This window comes from Nerophis ophidion, linkage group LG07, assembly GCF_033978795.1.
Source record: "Nerophis ophidion isolate RoL-2023_Sa linkage group LG07, RoL_Noph_v1.0, whole genome shotgun sequence".
Taxonomy (NCBI): Eukaryota; Metazoa; Chordata; class Actinopteri; order Syngnathiformes; family Syngnathidae; genus Nerophis; species Nerophis ophidion.
The window spans coordinates 35,077,659-35,100,158 of NC_084617.1; the positions used below are offsets into that span (position 1 = coordinate 35,077,659).

The 22,500-nt window shown below is 38.9% G+C and overlaps 1 protein-coding gene across 14 annotated transcripts in view; it reads right to left on the bottom strand.

The window, feature by feature from the left end:
* LOC133556297 (potassium channel subfamily T member 1-like) overlaps nucleotides 1-22,500 on the bottom strand; it is a 320,711-nt gene that overhangs the window by 41,838 nt on the left and 256,373 nt on the right. For all 14 annotated transcript variants that reach the window (XM_061906103.1, XM_061906091.1, XM_061906090.1 and 11 more), the window contains 4 exons: nucleotides 18,261-18,474; nucleotides 7,593-7,698; nucleotides 7,342-7,514; nucleotides 2,250-2,321 (listed from right to left, as the gene is read on the bottom strand). In XM_061906103.1, the coding sequence (XP_061762087.1) occupies nucleotides 2,250-2,321; nucleotides 7,342-7,514; nucleotides 7,593-7,698; nucleotides 18,261-18,474 (565 nt within the window). The remainder of the gene's footprint in view (nucleotides 1-2,249; nucleotides 2,322-7,341; nucleotides 7,515-7,592; nucleotides 7,699-18,260; nucleotides 18,475-22,500) is intronic.

Consider the following 22,500-nt stretch of genomic DNA (forward strand, 5'->3'; position numbering starts at 1 on the left):
GAGTATTTGGGGAACATTGTTTTGTCCTACTAATTTCAGCGGTTCTTGAACTCACCATAGTGTGGACTGTGACGTAACAGTTTGTTTACATGTAAATTCTTCCAATTCTTTCTGTCTCATTTCTTCCACCAAACGTTTTATACTGTGTGTGAATGCACAAAGGTGCTCTTTGATATTATTGACTTGTTGGAGTGCTAATCAGGCATATTTGGTCAGTGCAGAACTGCAAGCTAATCAATGCTAACATGTTATTTAGGCTAGCTGTATGTACATATTGCATCATTATGCTAATTTCATATAATTTACTTTTATCCTCTTCGTATAAAATTTACATTTGCATGTCTCATGACACATTATCTGAATGTAATATTGACTGTATTTCTAATAGTTGTTTGTGCGCCATGTTGTTACAGACCACAGCACACATTACCTAGCTTGCCAAAGATTGTAATAATCATTTGGAAGAAAACAGCCGGCCGTTTCCTTTAACTTGGACACACGCATCTATACCTTTGGCCAATAACAGACAGTAATTTCGAGGAGTTTTTTGATTTTCTGAGAAGTTTTGCTAATGTTTTCTAATGTTGTAGAATAAATATTACATTTCAACATTTCTGTCAACAAAGATTCGCGTCAGCCTGCGACACATAGTCGTTTTGATAGTAGGCTATTATAGCCATACTTGCCAACCCTCCCGGATTTTCTGGGAGACTCCCGAAATTCAGCGCCTCTCCTGAAGACCTCCCGAAATTCAGCTGGAGCTGGAGGCCACGCCCCCTCCAGCTCAAACATGCACAGTTCGAAGCTTGAAAAGGAGGATTGCAGGTGGATCTGACGGCATTTAAAGTCATTTTTAAAAACGACTGCTAATCCGCCACCTTTTCGACCGGACGACCGCGGAGAATTAAAGTAGGAACAGAAGTTCATTAAGAGGGTTGGATTCACCGGCTCTCAGCCATGTTTCTGTCACACAGAGGAAGTCAAGTCCGCCGCCCACGGGAAGTGAAGAAATCCTTCAGGATAAACGTTTTGTTTGTCAAAGATCTTGCGTTCACAAGACCGAACCTGGCGGGGGCCAGCACGTCCAAGGGCGCAAATAATCCAGGTCAGGCCCGACACAGAACTGACAGCGAGAGACGGCAGGGCAAAGCACATACTGGCGCCATCTTCTGGAAACTCGGAAGTGACGTTACTCAAATAGTGAAAGGTAAGTGTTGTTTTTTTTAGGACCTAGCAAACACAGTACAGTTAGTAGAACAACTGTGTTTTTATTACTGCGTATTTGAGAGGTGCCGTGTGAAATTCAACTATTTCTTTTATTTATACATATAATAAAATAAATATATATAGCTAGAATTCACTGAAAGTTAATTATTTCATACATATATATATATATATATATATATATATATATATATATATGAATTACAGTCAATATAAAAATATTGGCTGTAAATATATTCTCTTAACCCCCCCCCCCAAACACGCCCCCAAACCACGCCTCCGCCCCACCCCCGACTACACCCCCTACCTACCGAAATCGGAGGTCTCAAGGCTGTCAAGTATGAATTTAGATAACGTAGACACATGCGTCATGTGTTGCCTTCATTATAACACTTTAATAAGACTTTTAAAGGGTTCGGTGTGGCGTGGTTGGGAGAGCGGCCGTGCCAGCGACCTGAGGGTTCCTGGTTCAATCCCCACCTTCTACCAATCTCGTCACGTCCGTTGTGTCTTTGAGCAAGACACTTCACCCTTGCTCCTGATGGGTCGTGGTTAGCGCCTTGCATGGCAGCTCCCTCCATCAGTGTGTGAATGTGTGTATGAATGGGTGAATGTGGAAATAGTGTCAAAGCGCTTTAAGTACCTTGAATGTAGAAAAGCGCTATACAAGTATAAACCGTTTACCATCCATCCATCCATCCATCCATTTTCTACCGCTTATTCCCTTTCGGGGTCGCGGGGGGCGCTGGCGCCTATCTCAGCTACAATCGGGCGGAAGGCAGGGTACACCCTGGACAAGTCACCACCTCATCGCAGGGCCAACACAGATAGACAGACAACATTCACACTCATAGTAATTTTGATAGTAGGCTGATATAACTAATATAGACACTTACATCATGTGTTGTCTTCTAACTATACAACAATTTGCAAAGTTCAGCAATTCAGACGTTCACCATTAGTGAGGTTTTGGTTGTAAATGAGCCATTAACATAATTGACTGTGAGTGTGAGTCAACCACGTACTTATCGATGGTGCCGGCCATGAAGTAGACCATGGGGAAGCAGCAAATAGCCTCTAAGAAGTGGTTGTCCGGCCTGCAGGAAACAGGAAACGGCACAGTTAGCATCCCACATGCTGCTGGATAAAGACAGATCATCACATTGTTGTGTGGACACAACTGATGAGTCTCAATGAAGTAACAGAAGAAATAATAACAGAAGAAATCAACACATTAAAAAGATGGTTTGACCAAAACAGACTATCTTTGAATCTCAGTAAAACTAAAATAATGTTATTTGGTAACAGAAAAAGGGAAAGTTAAACACGAATACAAAAAAAATGGAGTAGATCAATGGTGCCCATTACGTCGATGGCGAGAAATATTATCAATCATATATCTTCACCAAGACGTCACTTGATTGACATTCACGGCACCCGAGGGTCTTGTGAGATGATGCTGGCTGCTGCCACATCATTATCAAGAAAAAATGACCGACAGGAAGGCGAGAAAAACTATTTATTTCAACCGTACCTCCCGTCAAAAGCTTAAAGACAGACCGCACAGTTCCTTTCTTCACAATAAAAGCCCTGCTTCATCCTGACTGCGATAACAAAATAAGAGCCAATGTATTTCTTGTAAAGTGTATAAAAAGGAGTATGGAAGCTGGACAAACTTTCATGTGGTATTGGACTGAAAGGTGGATTTTTTTTTCTCCTCCATTTGAAAATGTGGACGTTTTCATCACTACTGTCTGATTCCAATCAATGCAAGTCATCACAATCATCCATCAATTTTCTACCGCTTATTCCCTTCGGGGTTGCGGGGGACGGTGGAGCATATCTCAGCTATCGTACCATACCTTATATTCTTGTCTTCATGAAAGAAACATGCTTGTATTATCATTAAACACATTTCACTTGTTAACCTCTCTCTCATAAATAAATAAATATAAATGATGTATATGAATGATTGTAGCTGAGATAGTCACCAACGCCCCCTGTGACCCCAAAGGGAATAAGCGGTAGAAAATGGATGGATGGATGGATGAATGATCCCCTCCACTTGGTACATTGAAAAGTAGCTCACCTGTGACCACCCCTGGAGTAGACATTGAAAGGGCAAAAGAAAACACATATTTTGGTGTAACAACATATGACAAAATAAACCGGAAAGGAATAAGAATGTAAAAAATATACAACATAAAGTAGCAAGAAACCCGTCAATAATGAAGCAAAACAAGGACCAGAAATAATTTCATATTCTCTACTGCTCACTACTGTTACATATCTGAGTTATTGTGTAGAAATATGGGAAATAATTATGAAAGTACCCTTCTTTCACTGACTGTGTTACAAAAAACATCAGTTACATCAAAGATGTCAAAGTGGTTTTCATTGAGGGCCTCATCACAGTTATGTCTGTCATCAGAGGGAAACAGTGACTAATGTAGGAATTTGATTTCATTATTCATTATATACATTGTTTTAACTAGTCAATTTTACAGTAAAAACTTCCATCCATCCATTTTCTACCGCTTACTCCCTTTCAGGGTCGCGGGGGGCGCTGGCGCCTATCTCAGCTACAATCGGGCAGAAGGCAGGGTACACCCTGGACAAGTCGCCACCTCATCGCAGGGCCAACACAGATAGACAGACAACATTCACACACTAGGGCCTGACATTTATAAAATTTTATAGTAAAGTATAGTGATTTTTTAAAATTTCTTACAACATTTTACGTTAAATATAAAAACAGTACCACTGTTTTTGGGGGATTTCTAGGGAAAAAGCTGCAGCTTAATTGCCAGAATGTTTCTGTTAAATTGACATTGTTTTTATATTGTCCATTGAAAAACAGTACAAGTTCTTAGTACAACTTCGCTGCCATTTTTTGTACCGTAAAAACAAATTTACACTAATACAGCATTAAAAACAAGATTTTAACAGTCAAAAACTGGCATTTCATTAAACATAATTTTAACACAAAATGTTTTTATTTTTTTTTAGTTACAGTAATATGCTGTAAAGAAAATCATAAATTGTGTTGTCATTTTTATCAATTTGATGGGTTTGGAAAGTATGATAACATACTGTAATATTTGTTGCAATATTGCATACTACTTTAAAATGTATGCAATTTCAAACAGTATATCAATTTTTTCTGTCAAAATGAAAAAAATCAATGACATTTAGTGAGAAAATATGAAGTACTTTATTGACACATATCATTTCCAAGTGTTTGTGGGCCATATAAAATGATGTGGCGGGCCAGATCTGGCCGCCGGGCCTTGACTTTGACACCAGTGTGTTATAATAGTACATCATGTTGGATATAGAGAACATACTTTATTTACTGACTCACAAGTATTGAAATTTAACAATTTGGTGCATTTGCAAACATCTAAAAGGATGCAAAATATAACCTGCTAGCCAAAAATGTACAACAATTCTTCTCAACTGAAGAGGAGAAATGTAATCTTAGTGGAAAATGTAATTTAAGAAATTGGTATGCATGTTCAACACTTAAAGGGGAACATTATCACCAGACCTATGTAAGCGTCAATATATACCTTGATGTTGCAGAACAAAGACCATATGTTTTTTTAACCGATTTCCGAACTCTAAATGGGTGAATTTTGGCGAATTAAACGCCTTTCTATTTATCGCTCTCGGAGCGATGGCGTCAGAACGTGACGTCACCTAGGTAATAAAGCCGCCATTTTCAAAAACATATTACAAACACCGCGTCTCAGCTCTGTTATTTTCCGTTTTTTCCACTATTTTCTGGAACCTTGGAGACATCATGCCTCGTCAGTGTGTTGTCGGAGGGTGTAACACCACTAACAGGGAGGGATTCAAGTTGCACCACTGGCCCAAAGATGCGAAAGTAGCAAGAAATTGGACGAAATGTGTTCAAAATACGAGAGTGTGGGGAAAGCCGACGAAATGGTCAGTCGTTTGTTCCGCACACTTTACCGACGAAAGCTATGCTACTACAGAGATGGCAAGATTGTGTGGATATCCTGCGACACTCAAAGCAGATGCATTTACAACGATAAAGTCAAAGAAATCTTCCGCCAGACCCCCATTGAATGTGCCGGAGTGTCTGCACATTTTACCGGCGGTGCTAAGACAGACATGGCACAGAAATGTATGGATAACCTGCAGATGCATTTCCAACCATAAAGTCGACTAAATCACAAAGGTGAATTTTGTTGATGTTGTTGACTTATGTGCTAATTAGACATATTTGGTCGCGGCATGAATGCCAGCTAATCGATGCTCACTTGCTATTTAGGCTAGCTGTATGTACATTTGAAACTATATTTACATCCAGCATTTCCCTCCACCCACATTTAATGCCAAACAAACACTTACCAATCGACATATTTAAGTTGATCCAGTGTCACAAGATGCGAAACTTCCGATCGTTGGTCTGCACATTTAACGGCGATGCTAAAGCAAACATGGCCGAATAGCGTCAATAGCTATTCGCTCAATAGGTTCAGTTTCTTCTTCAATTTCGTTTTCGCTATCTGCCTCCATACTCCAACTATCCGTTTTAATACATGCCTAATCTGTTGAATCGCTTAAACCGCTGAAATCCGGGTCTGAATCCGAGCTAATGTCGCTATATCTTGCTGTGCTATCCGTATTGGATTACGTCACAGGAAAATGGACGATGGCTTCCCAGATAGCGAAAATCAGGCACTTAACGCTTTTTTTAGGGATATTACGGAATGGGTAAAATAAAAAATAAAAACTTCAAAAAATAAAATAAGCCACTGGGAACTGATTTTTATTGGTTTTAACCCTTCTGAAATTGTGATAATGTTCCCCTTTAAAACCTTTAGCACAGGAGGGTCATGAATTGATTAACTCGGACCCCGACTTAAACAAGTTGAAAAACTTATTCGGGTGTTACCATTTAGTGGTCAATTGTACGGAATATGTACTGTACTGTGCAATCTACTAATAAAAGAATCAATCAATCAAAGTCAAATTTGTTTTCACTGAGGGCCGCGTCACAGTTATGGCTGCTGTCAGAGGGCCACTTAATGATAAATAATTTATACATAAATTAATAAGTGTTTAGGGATAGGCCTCATGATATCTTCACACAATTGCCTATGCATTTGATTCTTGTATTTTTTACATACACACACACACAAAAAAAAGTTCGATATTGCAGTGAAAAAGGCAGCTCAGTTGCCAAAATTTTACTGTACTTTTTTTATTACAGCATATTACTGTAAATAGAAAAACAGTACTATATATATATATATATATATATATATATATATATATATATATATATATATATATATATATATATATATATATATACTTTTTTTTTTTTTTTTACCGTAAAATCTATTGTCATATTTACACTGTGGAATTTTAGGGATAACTTGTTTTGAAATCATAAGTCAAGCAGATATTTTTATTATTATTTTTATTTTAACAAAAAAAAAGTTTCAACTCTATGATAGTATAATATTGTTTTCATTATTAGATATTATTTAGTTTGAAAATATATTCAATTGCATGCAATACATGTAGTTTTTTTTTTGTCAAAACGGAAAGAACAGCTCCATTTAGTAAGAAAGGATCAACTACTTTTATATTATTACAAGGCTTTCGTGGGTCACATTAAATGACAAGGCGGGCCAGATGTGGCCCCCAGGCCTTAGGTTTGACACATGTGCTTTAGCATGTCAGTATGTGGAATTAAATGATGGAATGGAAATGAAGAAAGCAGTAACAGGATTCAGTTTAGGAGACTGTTCAAACGACAAGTGTTCACGAAGTGCACACAACAAGAATTATGATGAACATCATAAACAATACATATTATTTATGTGTTTCATATTTGTTTACTTACAATGGTGTATTATTTATTTATTCACTGTTCTGTTACAGAGAACAAGGAAATAAAAATAAATTAAATAATTAAATAAACTCTGATTCTTCTTACTCCTTTTCGGACGTGCCGTATTGAAACAAGTGGAAATATGTGATCTATCATGTTGTATTGTATGCATGTTCTTAATTAAATGAAACTGACCTGAAGTCAGTATTATGTCATGAAAACAAAGACTTCTTCAGACTCACGGGTAGTCCAGCAGTAGGACAATGGGGTTAAGCTCCTTCCGTGGTCGGTAGTACGCCCGCAGGGGCACGATGAAGTTGTACAGCCCGTTACCTGCTGTCTCTGCCGACACGATGATCAGCTTGTTCTTGAAGCCGTACGCTTTGGCGTCCTCGAAGCTGTTGTGCGTGCAGCCCTGTGGTCAGAAAGGGGAGCGCCGATTACGCCCTCGGTGCCAGGCGGCGAGTATGGCCACTTGTGTGACGTCACGCACCTTGTCCAGACGCAGGCAGCAGAAAGGAGCCTTCTGTGGGAGGAGGTGGCACAAGGTGGGAGAGCTCCCGATGTAGGGAGAGTTGGGGGGGTAGCCCTTCACAAAACTGCCAAGATGCAAAAACATTTCATTTCAAAATAGATACATTTTATATATATATATATGTATATATATATATATATATACATATACACATTAAGGTGGTACGGTACTAGTATAGTACCGCGATACCAATGAATCAAAAATGGTACGATACCGAGCATGTTGGGCAGCACACACACACACACAGAGTACTTACAACCAGACACAGTGTGTAGACAGAAAAGGGAGAATGGACGCATTTTGGTGTAAAAAGTAGCGATAAAAGGTGAAGTTATAACACTGAAACACCCTCAGGAAGAGGTGCTTTAAGACATGGCTAGCTAGTTAGCGGCTAACATCCATCCACAGTGTTTTAGCTACTTCTAAATCACTAATCCTGGTCTCCATTGCGACAAATAAAGTATATTTCTTCCAAGTAGCATTATCACTGGAGGACGAGGAGTAGCTAAACGTGCTTCACTACACACCGTTGGGAGAATACAATAACTAACCGGCGTCACAATGTAAAGAAATGCCATGGGTGGATCTACACCAAACATCCACTGTAATGATACCAAGTACACTAGCATATCTAGTTGATACTGCTATGATTACATTGATATTTTTTATTGTCATAAAATATTTTTTCCTGTTTTTGAAATTCATATTATGTTTATAAAGTTAGGAAATATGTACCTGGACACATCAGGACTTTGAATATGACCAAAGTATGATCCTGTAACTACTTGGTATTGGATAAATACCTACATGTGTGGTTTCATCCAAAACTAATGTAAAGTATCAAAGAAGAGAAGAATAAGTGATTATTCCCCACATCTACATTCCCCTCCAAGGTTTCTCATTGTCATCGCATTGGGTTGAGTTCTTTCTTGCCCTGATGTGCGATCTGAGCCCAGGATGTCGTTGTGGCTTGTGCAGCCCTTTGAGACACTCGTGATTTTGGGCTATATAAGTAAACATTGATTGATTGATTGATTGAAGTGTCAGGTGAATGAATTGGTGAGTCTCAGTTGCCTCTAGGCACTCTCTACAACCACCAGGTAGTGAGGATAGCTTCTGGTAGTAAATGATGTATGTCACTACCTACACCATTGAAACTGATACATCTCACTACCTACACCATTGTAACTGATACATCTCACTACCTACACCATTGTAACTGATACATCTCACTACCTACACCATTGTAACTGATACATCTCACTACCTACACCATTGTAACTGATACATCTCACGACCTACACCATTGTAACTGATACATCTCACTACCTACACCATTGTAACTGATACATCTCACTACCTACACCATTGTAACTCATACATCTCACTACCTACACCATTGTAACTGATACATCTCACGACCTACACCATTGTAACTGATACATCTCACTACCTACACCATTGTAACTGATGTATGTCACTACCTACACTATTGTAACTGATACATCTCACTACCTACACCATTGTAACTGACGTATGTCACTACCTACACCATTGTAACTGATACATCTCACTACCTACACCATTGTAACTGATGTATGTCACTACCTACACTATTGTAACTGATACATCTCACTACCTACACCATTGTAACTGATGTATGTCACTACCTACACCATTGTAACTGATACATCTCACTACCTACACCATTGTAACTGATGTATGTCACTACCTACACCATTGTAACTGATACATCTCACTACCTACACCATTGTAACTGATGTATGTCACTACCTACACCATTGTAACTGATGTATGTCACTACCTACACTATTGTAACTGATACATCTCACTACCTACACCATTGTAACTGATGTATGTCACTACCTACACCATTGTAACTGATACATCTCACTACCTACACCATTGTAACTGATGTATGTCACTACCTACACCATTGTAACTGATGTATGTCACTACCTACACCATTGTAACAGATGTATGTCACTACCTACACCATTGTAACTGATGTATTTCACCACATACCTATACAGTACTGCGCTCAAAAACCTATCAAAATGTTTTAGTAGTACTTTGGTAAGCTATGAATCTGCACTGCTTGATGGGTTGTACTGTGCTTCAACATTGGAGTATTACTATGGTGTGTGTATAAGGTAAGACATATTATTTGGTGCACTTCCGCCTTTGGAGTCCGTGAAGACACCGTAGTCGATAGGCTTCTTCTTATGCTCTATCTTCTTGTTATGTGACATTCTTCCTCCACTGTTGCCAATTCTAATAAAAAGGAGTGTAAAGTTCTTACTTATACCGGTCAGTAAACTCACCATGCAAGCACTAAAACATACCAGTGTAATGAGTCTACATTATTCAGTCACCCAAGGAACTTTAGTTATTAGAGAGTTCCGCTCGGACGTTTTTTCACAGGACACATTTCCGGCGTTGTTGTTGTACTAGTGAGCCAAGGATGAGTAGATGCTGCTCCGTTATTGATTGAAGTTAAGTCTGAATGTAATTAAAACAGTTAGCTGCATCTTTTGACACTTATTCCACTCCCGTCCTTGTATGCTACACCGCTACAACAAAGATGACGGGGAGAAGACGCTGTCGAAGGTGAGCTACGTAAATAAGACCAGAGGTGGGACTAAGTCATTTTTTTGCAAGTCACAAGTAAGTCTCAAGTCTTTGCCCTCAAGTCAAGTCTCGAGTCAAGACAGGCAAGTCCCAAGTCAAGCCCAAAGTCAAGACTTGAAAGTCTCAAGTCAAGTCCCAAGTCCTGCATTTTGAGTTTCGAGTCATTTCAAGTCCTTTTAACCCCAGACTAATATATTTACACAGATTGTGTATGCTTTTAAATGCTGTATGCATTTATTAAAACAAGTGCATTTGAAACTGCAGGAAAACAATAGTGTTGACATTGCACTTCATAATAGCACTATTAACCAGTCATTTTAAACATTTAACTTATTCCTTTACAGAATAAACACATTTAAAAAAAACAAGTGCAACTGTACTTATTTGCACAAACGTGTAAACATTGTATTTCCATGGCATTTTGCATTGTAAGTAGTTCCACAGCAGTTTATATCCTGTTCATACCTTAACTAATTGATCTCATCTCATACTGTATGTGTGTTTATGTGTGCGTAGACATGAAAAACATAACAAATACATGAACATAACAATGAACAGAGTCATACTTTTTAGATGTCAGGGCCCTATGCAATATGTACACATATTCTTAATATAGTATACATTTTAACTGACCTTTATTTGACTATGTCTGTCTTTTTGTAGGTGGCTAAAATACGCGGTGCTGCTGACCGCCGTCTAACGTTGCGTTACTGTGTGTGATGCATTCACCAACGTAACGTTATGTGTAGGTACCTCATACAACCCTGCTTAAGAAAAAATCACTTGACAAAAAGTATGAATAAAGTAGTGAACTGCAGTGGACGCAACAGATTGTCGTGTTTGCAATGACGTTATAACCATTGACATCTTATAAGTAGACGCAGCATTGGCTGCTAGTACACGAGCAATTTGGCCGCCATCTTGAAGAGGTGACGAGGTGCCGGCAAGCAGCCTAAACTGACAGGTAGCGTCTTCCAGCTCAAATGAGGGGACTGTTGAAAATAGGAATCGGGGGATTACTTTTCATAAGTAAGATTTAACATTAACGTACTATTGGTTGTATTTTGTGAAAAGAATATCACCACAGAGTTGAGAAGGAGCAAAGATCTTCAATATTTGTATGTGAAAATCACAAAGAAATCTTCTGGGGGAAGATGACCCCGCCCCTACAAGTATTTGGTTTACAAATTTTCAGCCCCACCTAAAACAAAATTCACCAGCCGCAGCTGATTATGATGCATTCTCATTTTAGGCAAAGTGTAAGACAATACTCTCTTAACAGTATAATTGTAACCAGGAATAAGTCTTCAAGTAACAATATTCAAATACTAACATTGTTGGGTAAGACTGACTTTGGTTTTATTCTGAATCTAGTCAAACAGATTGGTGGTTTCAGCTGATATAAAGACTTCCAAGTGTCTATACTGTATATGTTTAAGTATTTGGCAGACACTTTTATCCAAAGCAGCATACATAAAAAATACATATAAAACAATCACTGTAAACATTATTATTTGAGGGAAGAATGTAATAGAAAATATCAATATAAAGTGTCAAGACAGAATAAACTCTCTGCTGTTGCAGCAACAGAGATACAGTCTATAGGTCCCTAAGATATATCGATATCTAATGTATTCATACATTGTTTATGTAGGATATATGCATGTCATATAACCTAATCATATTGTTTCTTCAATTTAAAAATAGCTGACCGTTTTTTCCCCCTTCTCTGGGATTATTATTCCCAGTTTTGATCTCGGACGTCTGGTCACTTATAGCATACAATAATATCCTATTACTGTTAAGCAAACTATGAACACGCCAAAACATGTGTCCTTTATCATAGTTACACGTATGATAAAAAGGGGGGTGAAAATGAGTGGTATTTAGTGAGGTAAAATGAATGAAATGCGCTGACAGTTCATTGCTCCTCCCAAATGAATTGCACTTAGTGGAGCGGATCACCACTCCAAGATGGCGGCCCGTGTCTCGTCTGCGCGTCCACTTATAAGATATCTATGGTTCTAGCAGTGAGTTTACAGCCTCACTGATTTAACTACACAGCAAAAAAAAGTTTCAATACTCAGCCAATAAATGTTAGCTTACATTCAAAACTTACCCTTCATTGTGCATCTTGAAATGTCGAACGAAGTTGGAAGTTGTTGCGTCTCTGTCTGTAATCTTTGAACCGCATTTTTTGCATACGGGAATTATTATTTGTTGACCAAGTCGTGGTTTTAATACCCGAATGAAACTATTTTTGGCATCATTTTTCCTCACTGGCGGGTTGTTTGAGAGCTTTTCTTTGTTGGTTTTCCTGCAATTTGATTGGCTGAATGCTGTGTGACGAAAATAACGTGGATGTAATTTGATTGGCTGTTGTACTGACAGGTAGCGCGCATACTAACATCGCACACATGTTGACAAACACGCGTACACAATGGAAAATACGGAGCGCTCCTGAATAACTTTCTAATCGTTGGGTTTTGGGGAAAGTAGCAAGTCATGTCAAGTCAAAAGGCTGAAGTCCAAGTCAAGTCACAAGTCATTGATGTTAAAGTCTAAGTCGAGTTGCAAGTCATTTTACATTTTGTCAAGTCGAGTCTAAAGTCATCAAATTCATGACTCGAGTCTGACTCGAGTCCAAGTCATGTGACTCGAGTCCACACCCCTGAATAAGACCGCCCACAAAACGGCGCATCCAGAAGCGAATGTGAGAAAGCGGCTTGAATATGGTCTGTACAACCACACTTATGCAACATTTTGACCAAAGAACCATCATTACATGTTATATAGACCAGAAGGAAGTATTTTACATTTAGAAAATAATTATAATAATATGACTCCTTTAATGCGCCTTATAATCCAGTGCACCCTATGGTCTGGAAAATACTGTACCTACTTTTGCCTATAATTATTTTAGTGCAATTTATTACTTTATTGTGCTGTTTTATTCCGGCTAATCCCAAATCTTATCTGATTGCGATTTTATTGTACCCCACCTTCCGCCCAAATGCAGCGGAAATAGGCTCCAGCACCCCCCGCCACAGTAAAAGGGATAAGCAGTAGGAAATGGATGGATGGATGGGGAACTATTAGTACTATTTTGTGATCTTGACAATGTTTGTGGTATGTGCTCGGTTTTTATATTGTATATCTAAGATCTTATTTTCTTTCTCTGTTTCAATGGATGTTCTGATTTTGCCTCCTGCAAAACAATTTTACCTTTGGGTACTAATAAGGTAACCTCACCTACCCTAAGTAAAGGTGACTTTGTCGATGTTATTTCGTGTCTCGAGGGCCCTCACAATGTTTAAATATAGAGGGTTGTTAACAAGTGTTCTATGATCAAAGCTATGAAAGCAATTGATATAAAATGAATAATTCCTCCTCGGCAGAAATTAATTCGCCACTGTTTGGCCCGGAACCAATTACCAGCGATAAACAAGGTAGGACTGGACTTACCCAGTCTTGACTTGTTCAATGCAGCACGAGATGGTCACCACACGGTGCCACTGCGGTATTTTCAGGCAAGTGCCCAAGAGGGGCACCAATGAGATTCAATAAATAATCAGGAAAAACTGTTTGACTGTCATTTACTCTCATGGCGGGCCCCTAAATGAACATGTGATAATCTTTGGACCCAACCATGAGCTATTAAATGCTGTGAAAAATCATTACAGCCTGATAATTAACACCAAAGGTAAGAAAAATCTACAATCTTCTTTTTTTCATGCTTCACTTTTGATACATACAGTTTTGAACTGTTGTGTTGACAAAAAAAAACTGCCCTGTGAGCATGTCCAGTGCTATGTACACATTGGGAGGCCGGAGAACAAATAAACAAAAAAAAAAGCAGGCTTTGCTACAAATCTGAAAACAAAGCCAACTATCTGTCAGTCGGCTACAAACATGAATGCGAGTAGCAAATTGACTCAAGTAGCGTAACAGCCTGGTAAAATGTGAGTGTAAAGTTAGCGCTGTCTTTGTCAAGGCTACACTAACGTAGCTAATGTTTGTGTCCTTGGAGTTACGTTGCTGAATACAGGGAGTGTAAAGTTAGCGCTGTCTTCATCAAGGCTACACTAACGTAGCTAATGTTTGAGTCCTTAAAGTTACGTTGCTGAATACATTGAGTGTAAAGTTAGCGCTGTCTTCATCAAGGCTACCCTAACGTAGCTAATGTTTGAGTCCTTAAAGTTACGTTGCTGAATACATTGAGTGTAAAGTTAGCGCTGTCTTCGTCAAGGCTATGCTAACGTAGTTTGATTGATTGATTGATACTTGTATTAGTAGATTGCACAGTACAGTACATATTCTGTACAATTGACCACTAAATGGTAACACCCTAATAAGTTATTCAATTTGTTTAAGTCGGGGTCCACGTAAATCAATTCATGGTACAAATATATACATTAGCTACACTAATGTTTGTGTCCTGAATGTTACGTTGCTGAATACAGTGAGTGTAAAGTTAGCGCTGTCTTCATCAAGGCTACGCTAACGTAGCTAATGTTTGAGTCGTTAAAAGTTACGTTGCTGAATACATTGAGTGTAAAGTTAGCGCATTCTTCATCAAGGCTACGCTAATGTAGCTAATGTTTGAGTCCTTAAAGTTACGTTGCTGAATATAGTGAGTGTAAAGTTAGCGCTGTCTTCATCAAGGCTACGCTAACGTAGCTAATGTTTGAGTCCTTAAAGTTACGTTGCTGAATACATTGAGTGTAAAGTTAGTGCTGTCTTCGTCAAGGTTATGCTAACGTAGTTTGATTGATTGATTGATACTTGTATTAGTAGATTGCACAGTACAGTACATATTCCGTACAATTGACCACTAAATGGTAACACCCCAATAAGTTATTCAATTTCTTAAGTCGGGGTCCACGTAAATCAATTCATGGTACAAATATATACATTAGCTACACTAATGTTTGTGTCCTGAATGTTACGTTGCTGAATACGTCTTTATATTAATATACATTTTCGGGACTAATGCAGATCCCAAATACACATCAGGAGGTACCAATAGGAAGGAAAAGTTGTTTTTTTGGGGTCCTTGTACACACACCATCGTAAGACCCGTATGTTGAAGCACAGTACGTCTGACTATGGTAGCTGTAATGCGCCGAAAATCCATCAAGCGGTGCAGGTCGGGGTCTGATCAGGACCACACCTTGATATCCACACAAATATCACCCCCTTGTGGTGGAACGTTTTAACGGTCCTAACTTCCACATCCTTCGATCTTCTTTCATTTTGCGGCCTTTATACAGACACTATAATAATACCCTTATGTTGAAGCACAGTACGTCTGACTATGGTAGACTTGGTGTTCCAACAATCCACCAAGTGGTGCAGATTTGTAGATTACCAAAGTCCTCCTAAAACATTTGACTATCACCATGTGTAATGTTCTATATTTTCAATAAAATAGCAAAGTTTTGCTAACTGGTACTTTCAACATTCATAACTCGGCTTCACAAATTCAGATATTGATCAGAATTGGTACACATGGAATTACGACCTAAAGTTCCGTATGGGACTCAGTACCTATTGGCATCCATTGGTAGTGGGCAAAGTCTGGTGGCAAAAACCCCTCGCCATAAACCATCAAACTGTCTTTACTGCACTTAGGATGATCAGATCTCCTTTCAAACTAATATAAATATTTTAGGTTGGCGTCTGATCACGACCACGCCTTGATATCCACACAAATATTGCCCCCTTGTGGTGGAACGTTTTAACGGTCAGAACTTTCTTCCACATCCTTCGATCTTCTTTCATTTTACGGCCCTTATACACGCATCATAATAATACCCGTACGTTGAACCACAGTACGTCTAAATCTGGTAGACTTAGTGCTCCGACAATCCATCAAGTGGTGTGGCTTTGTAGCTTACCAAAGTCCTCCTAAAACATTTGACAAACGCTGTGTTTAATTCTCAATAAAATAGCAAAGTTTTGCTAAACGGTACTTTCAACATTCATAACTCGGCTTCACAAAATCAGATCGTGATCAGAATTGCTACACATGGAATGACGACCTAAAGTACCGTATGAGACTCGGTACATCTTGGCATCCATTGGTAGTGGGTGGAGTCTGGCGGAAAAAAAAACCTCGCCATTGACCATCAAACTGTCTTTACTGCACTTAGGATGATCAGATCTCCTTCCAAACTTTGAGGTTGGGGTCTGATCAGGACCACATCTTGATATCCACACAAATATCGCCCCTTTGTGGTGGAACGTTTTAACATCCTTCAATCTTCCTTCATTTTGCGGCCTTTATACAGACACTATACTAATACCCGTATGTTGAATCACAGTACGTCTGACTATGGTAGACTTAGTGCTCCGACAATCCATCAAGGGGTGCAGATTTGTAGCTTACCAAACAAAGTCCTCCTAAAACATTTGACTAACGCTGTGTGTAATTCTCAATAAAATAGCAAAGTTTTGCTAAACGGTACTTTCAACATTCATAACTCAGCTTCACAAAATCAGATCGTGATCAGAATTGATACACATGGAATGACAACCTGAAGTACCGTATGGGACTCGGTACATATTGGCATCCATTGGTAGTGGGTGGAGTCTGGCGGAAAAAAAAACCCTCACCATTGATCATCAAACTGTCTTTACTGCACTTTGGATGATCAGATCTTCTTCCAAACTAATATAAATATTTTTAGGTTGTGGTCTGTTCACGTCCACACCTTGATATCCACACAAATATCGCCCCCTCGTGGTAGAACGTTTTAACAGTCGTAACTTTCATCCACATCCTTTGATCTTCTTTCATTTTGCGGCCCTTATAAACACACGGTAATAATACCTGTATGTTGAAGCACAGTACGTCTGACTATGGTAGACTTAGTGCTCCGACAATCCATCAAGTGGTGGGGCTTTGTAGATTACCAAAGTCCTCTTAAAACATTTGACAAACGCTGTGTGTAGTTCTCAATAAAATAGCAAAGTTTTGCTAAATGGTACTTTCAACATTCATAATTTGGCTTCACAAAATCAGATTGTGATCAGAATTCGTACACATGGAATGAAAACGTAGAGTACCGTATGACTTGGTACATCTTGGCATCCATTGGTAATGGGTGGAGTCTGGCGGAAAAAAAAAAACCCTCACTATTGACCATCACACTGTCTTTACTGCACTTAGGATGATCAGATCTCCTTCCAAACTAATATAAATATTTTAGGTTGGGGTCTGATCATGATCATGCCTTGATATCCAAACAAATATCGCCCACTTGTGGTGGAACCTTTTAACGGTCGTAACTTTCATCTACATCCTTTGATCTTCTTTCATTTTGCGGCCCTTATAAACACACCGTAATAATACCTGTATGTTGAAGCACAGTACATCTGACTATAGTAGACGTACTCACATTTTAACGGTCATAACTACCTTTCACATCAACCGATCTTCCTGAGATTTTAGATGGTATTGCTTCACGATATGAAGGTTTCGATTTACAAACCCTGTTCAAGAACTGATTAAGCTGGCACATGTAGGTTCTGTTGTACGCTGCTTTCCAAAGAATGCAGGTGTAGCTAATGTTGAACGAGGATGTTAGCTGAGCAAGACGGGTGTTGGTGGTGACGTCTGAGCGTCGGGTCATTTGAGGAATTACCACTGAGAGAGTAGTGAGCTGCACACACGATGGAAAGCGCTGACCTCCGCTACATGCCATCTTCATCATTGTCAAGTACGCCCCCTTTCATCATCTTGACGCACTCTTTACACGCCAAGCTCATCTATCTCACCTTACAAAATAGGCGGCATCCATTAATAATACCCCTATGTTGAAGCACAGTACGTCTGACTCGGGTAGCCGTAATCACATTTTAACTGTCATAACTTCCACATCCAAAATATGTGGCATCCATCCCTGGGAGGATCCATGAAGGTGAGGCGTGTTCAGACGTTTAGAAACATCTCACACGGACATCACTTACTCTGAGCCCACCGAGCCCTCCTCGTCCGATTGGTTGGTCTCGTCCTCGGACTGGTCGCTGAGGAGGTCACAGGGGAGGATGGCGGAGGAGTCGGCGATCTCCAGGACCGGCGCGATGCTCGGCCTGCGGCTGCTGGCACCGTTCTCCGTGGGCAAGGTCAGCTTGCTGGTTTCCTCCGGGGGGTCGGGGTTCTGAAGGTCGATGGCCACGGTACCTGGACGCCACACGGAGAAGCATCAGAGATTGAGATTTTCAGCACAATCCCATTCAAGATGAGACAAACATTACAGGGAGACAGAAAAAGGATCGCTGACGGGTCTGCCAACTTCCGGCACCACTTACATAAAAAAGGTGAGAAACAGGTAAACGCTAGGGGGTAAAAAAATATTCAGTCAAAGGCTGGACTCCAGGGAGAGGGTCCAGACTAACGCCAAGGGAAAACACCTCATAGCCATTACACAAATAAACATGTTACCAAGAATCCACAAAAATTGCAACTTATGCAACTTTTCATACTCTTCCGTGAATGATTTTCATATTTAAGGCTGCAATTAATTTACAAACCCCGTTTCCATATGAGTTGGGAAATTGTGTTAGATGTAAATATAAACGGAATAAAATTATTTGCAAATCATTTTCAACCCATATTCAGTGGACTATGCTACAAAGACAACATATTTGATGTTCAAACTGATAAACATTTTTTTTTTTTTTTGCAAATAATCATTAACTTTAGAATTTGATGCCAGCAACACGTGACACAGAAGTTGGGAAAGGTGGCAATAAATACTGATAAAGTTGAGGAATGCTCATCAAACACTAATTTGGAACATCCCTCAGGTGTGCAGGCTGATTGGGAACAGGTGGGTGCCATGATTGGGTATAAAAGCCGCTTCCATGAAATGCAAAGTAATTCACAAACAAGGATGGGGTGAGGGTCACCAATTTGTAGAGAAATTGTCGAACAGTTTTCGAACAACATTTCTTAATGAGCGTTTGCAAGGAATTTAGGGATTTTACCAGCTACGGTCCGTAAAACCATTAAAAGGTTCAGAGAATCTGGGAAAATTACTGCACGTAAGCAATGATATTACGGACCTTTGATCCCTCAGGCGGTACTGCATCAAAAACCGACATCGGTGTGTCAAGGATATCACCACATGGGCTCAGGAACACTTCATAAAACCACTGTCAGTAACTACAGTTGGTCGCTACATCTGTAAGTGCAAGTTAAAGCTCTACTATGCAAAGAAAACCCCATTTATCAACAACACCAAGGAACACCGCCGGCTTCACTGGGCCCGAGCTCATCTAAGATGGACTGATGCAAAGTGGAAAAGTGTTCTGTGGTCTGACGAGTCCACATTTCAAATTATTTTTGGAAACTGTGGACGTGGTGTCCTCCGGAACAAAGAGGAAAATAACCATCCGGATTGTCATAGGCGCAAAGCTCAAAAGTCAGCATCTTGGATGGTATGGGGGTGCATTAGTGCCCAAGACATGGGTAACTTACACATCTGTGAAGGCACCATTAATGCTGAAATGTCCATACAGGTTTTGGAGCAACATACAGTAAGTCGTTCAACAGTCCGGGGTCTTGTTGTCGTATTTTACGCTTCATAATGCACCACACATATTCTATGGGAGACAGGTCTGGACAGCAGGCGGGCCAGGAAAGTACCCACACTCTTTTACTACGAAGCCACGCTGTTGTAACACGTGGCTTGGCATTGTTTTGCTGAAATAAGCAGGGGCGTCCATGATAACGTTGCTTGGATGACAACATACCTGTAAGCTGTACATCAAGCAAGAATGGTAAAGAATTTCACTTTCAAAGCTTCAACAATTAGTTTCCTCAGTTCCCAAACGTTTATTGAGTGTTGTTAAAAGAAAATGTGATGTAACACAGTGGTGAACATGCCGTTTCCCAAATACTTTGGCACGTGTTGCAGCCATGAAATTCTAAGTTAATTATTATTTGCAAAAAAAAAATAAAGTTTATGTGTTTGAACATCAAATATGTTGTCTTTGTAGTGCATTCAATTGAATATGGGTTGAAAAGGATTTTCAAATCATTGTATTCCGTTTATATTTACATCTAACACAATTTCCCAACTCATATGGAAGCGAGGTTTGTACATCCAATATTCCAATTTGAAAAGTCTTTTGGGGAAAATATTGCATATTTAGTGTTTTTGCCATTAAAAAACTGATAATAAAACCTTATGGCATCAGACAGATGTGAAGTTGATCTATAGCAGGGTGTCCACAAACATGCGGGCCCAATTTTGATGTTTTTAATGATCAAAACCATGAAGGTCCCCTTCATTTGGGTGATCGGTAAAGGTCCCGGGTACCTGAAAGGGTTACAAATAAGTCATATTTTAATATCATCCATCCTTTTTCTACCGCTTGTCCCTCTCGGGATCGCGGGTGTGGCTGCAGCTACTTTTGGAAGGCCCGGGCCACATTCTTAAAATACTATATAAAAAAAGAGGAATATAAGAGCAAACGAGATAAAGTTGCAATGTTGACTTCAATAACACTAAACTGCTGTTTTTTGGGTTGTTTAAACTTTCATTGCTCAAAAATAATAATAGAATAGAATAGAAAGGACTTTATTCATTATATTTGCATATAACGAGATTAAGCACGAGTTTAAGGTGCGGAAGTGGGAACAAATATGGGGGAAAATAAATAACACAAGATGTAATAAATGAAAAAAACTAATAATTGAAATAAACAGACTACTATCCAATAAAAATAATAAGCAATCCTGTACAATATACAAAACACTATAGAAATACAAAACACTGTACAATATACAGAACAAGACAAGAGTACCAAAGTAATAAATAACAATCAGTGTCGGACGTATTGCACTGGAAGGGTAGTATTGCACAGTAGGGTATTAGGGCAGGATATTGTATAGAATATATAATAAATCAAAATCAACGTTGGTATGAATTATTAACCCATTGAAAGCTCCAATTAGTTTACATCAAATGTTCTACTTTCAGATATTTTGGGGGAACACATTTAATATTTTGTGTGTTTTTCATAAAAAAAAACTAAGTTTTATTTAACAAAAAGGCCATAAAACAAAAAAATTATATATATATACCAAAAATATTTGTGAGAGCAAAAACCGAAGAAAATAAAGTTTTCTTTGACAAAAAGGGCATACAACAAACACAAATTATATATTATATTATATACATATATTATAAATTATGTATAATATAATTTATAAATATATATATAAATCCCTAGACATGACTATGAGGGCAAAAAGCACAAAAAATAAATAAATTGATGTGTATACTGTATATGTATGTGTGTACATATATATACATATCAGTGATAAAAAATATATATATATATATTCCCATGATAACTGAGGGCAAAAACCAAAGGAAAGAAAACGTTTTCTTTGACAAATTGGGCAGAAAACAAGCAAAAATTATATAAATACACACACGCACACGCGCACACACACACACACACACTCCCTTATGTCCATTTTGGGGGCGCCCATAAAAATACCATAATTTTGAGGACACCGCACGCACGCACACACACACACACTTATATACATACACTATATTGCCAAAAGTACCACCCATCCAAATGATGAGAATCAGGTGTCCTAATCACTTGTTCCGGCCATAGGTGTATGAAATCAAGCACTTAGGCACAGAGACTGTTTCTACAAACATTTGTGGAAGAACGGGTTGCTCTCAGTGATTTCCAGCGTGGAACTGTTATAGGATGCAACAAATCCAGTTGTGAAATTTCCTCGTTCCTAAATATTCCAAAGTCTTCTGTTGGCTTTAGCAGAAGAAAAGTGAAGAGTTTGGGAACAACAGCAAGTCAGCCACCAAGGGGTAGGCCACGTAAACTGACAGAGAGGTCAGCATAGTGCAAAGACTTTCTGCACAGTCAGTTGCTACAGAGCTCCAAACGTATGGCACTTCATGTGTGACTCAAGGCAGATGGCCAAAATTATTTTTGCAATATATATATATATATATATATCTATATATATATATATATATATATATATATATATATATGTATATATATTTTGTATATAGACATTCTGTCCAGAAAAGTTATTAACAGATAAAAGATATGAACATAAAAGTTATGAACAGAATCAGTGACAAAGGGCACCCTTGGCGACTTACTGCCGGCAATGCGGACAAAGCTCTGACACTGATCATACAGGAAGCATACT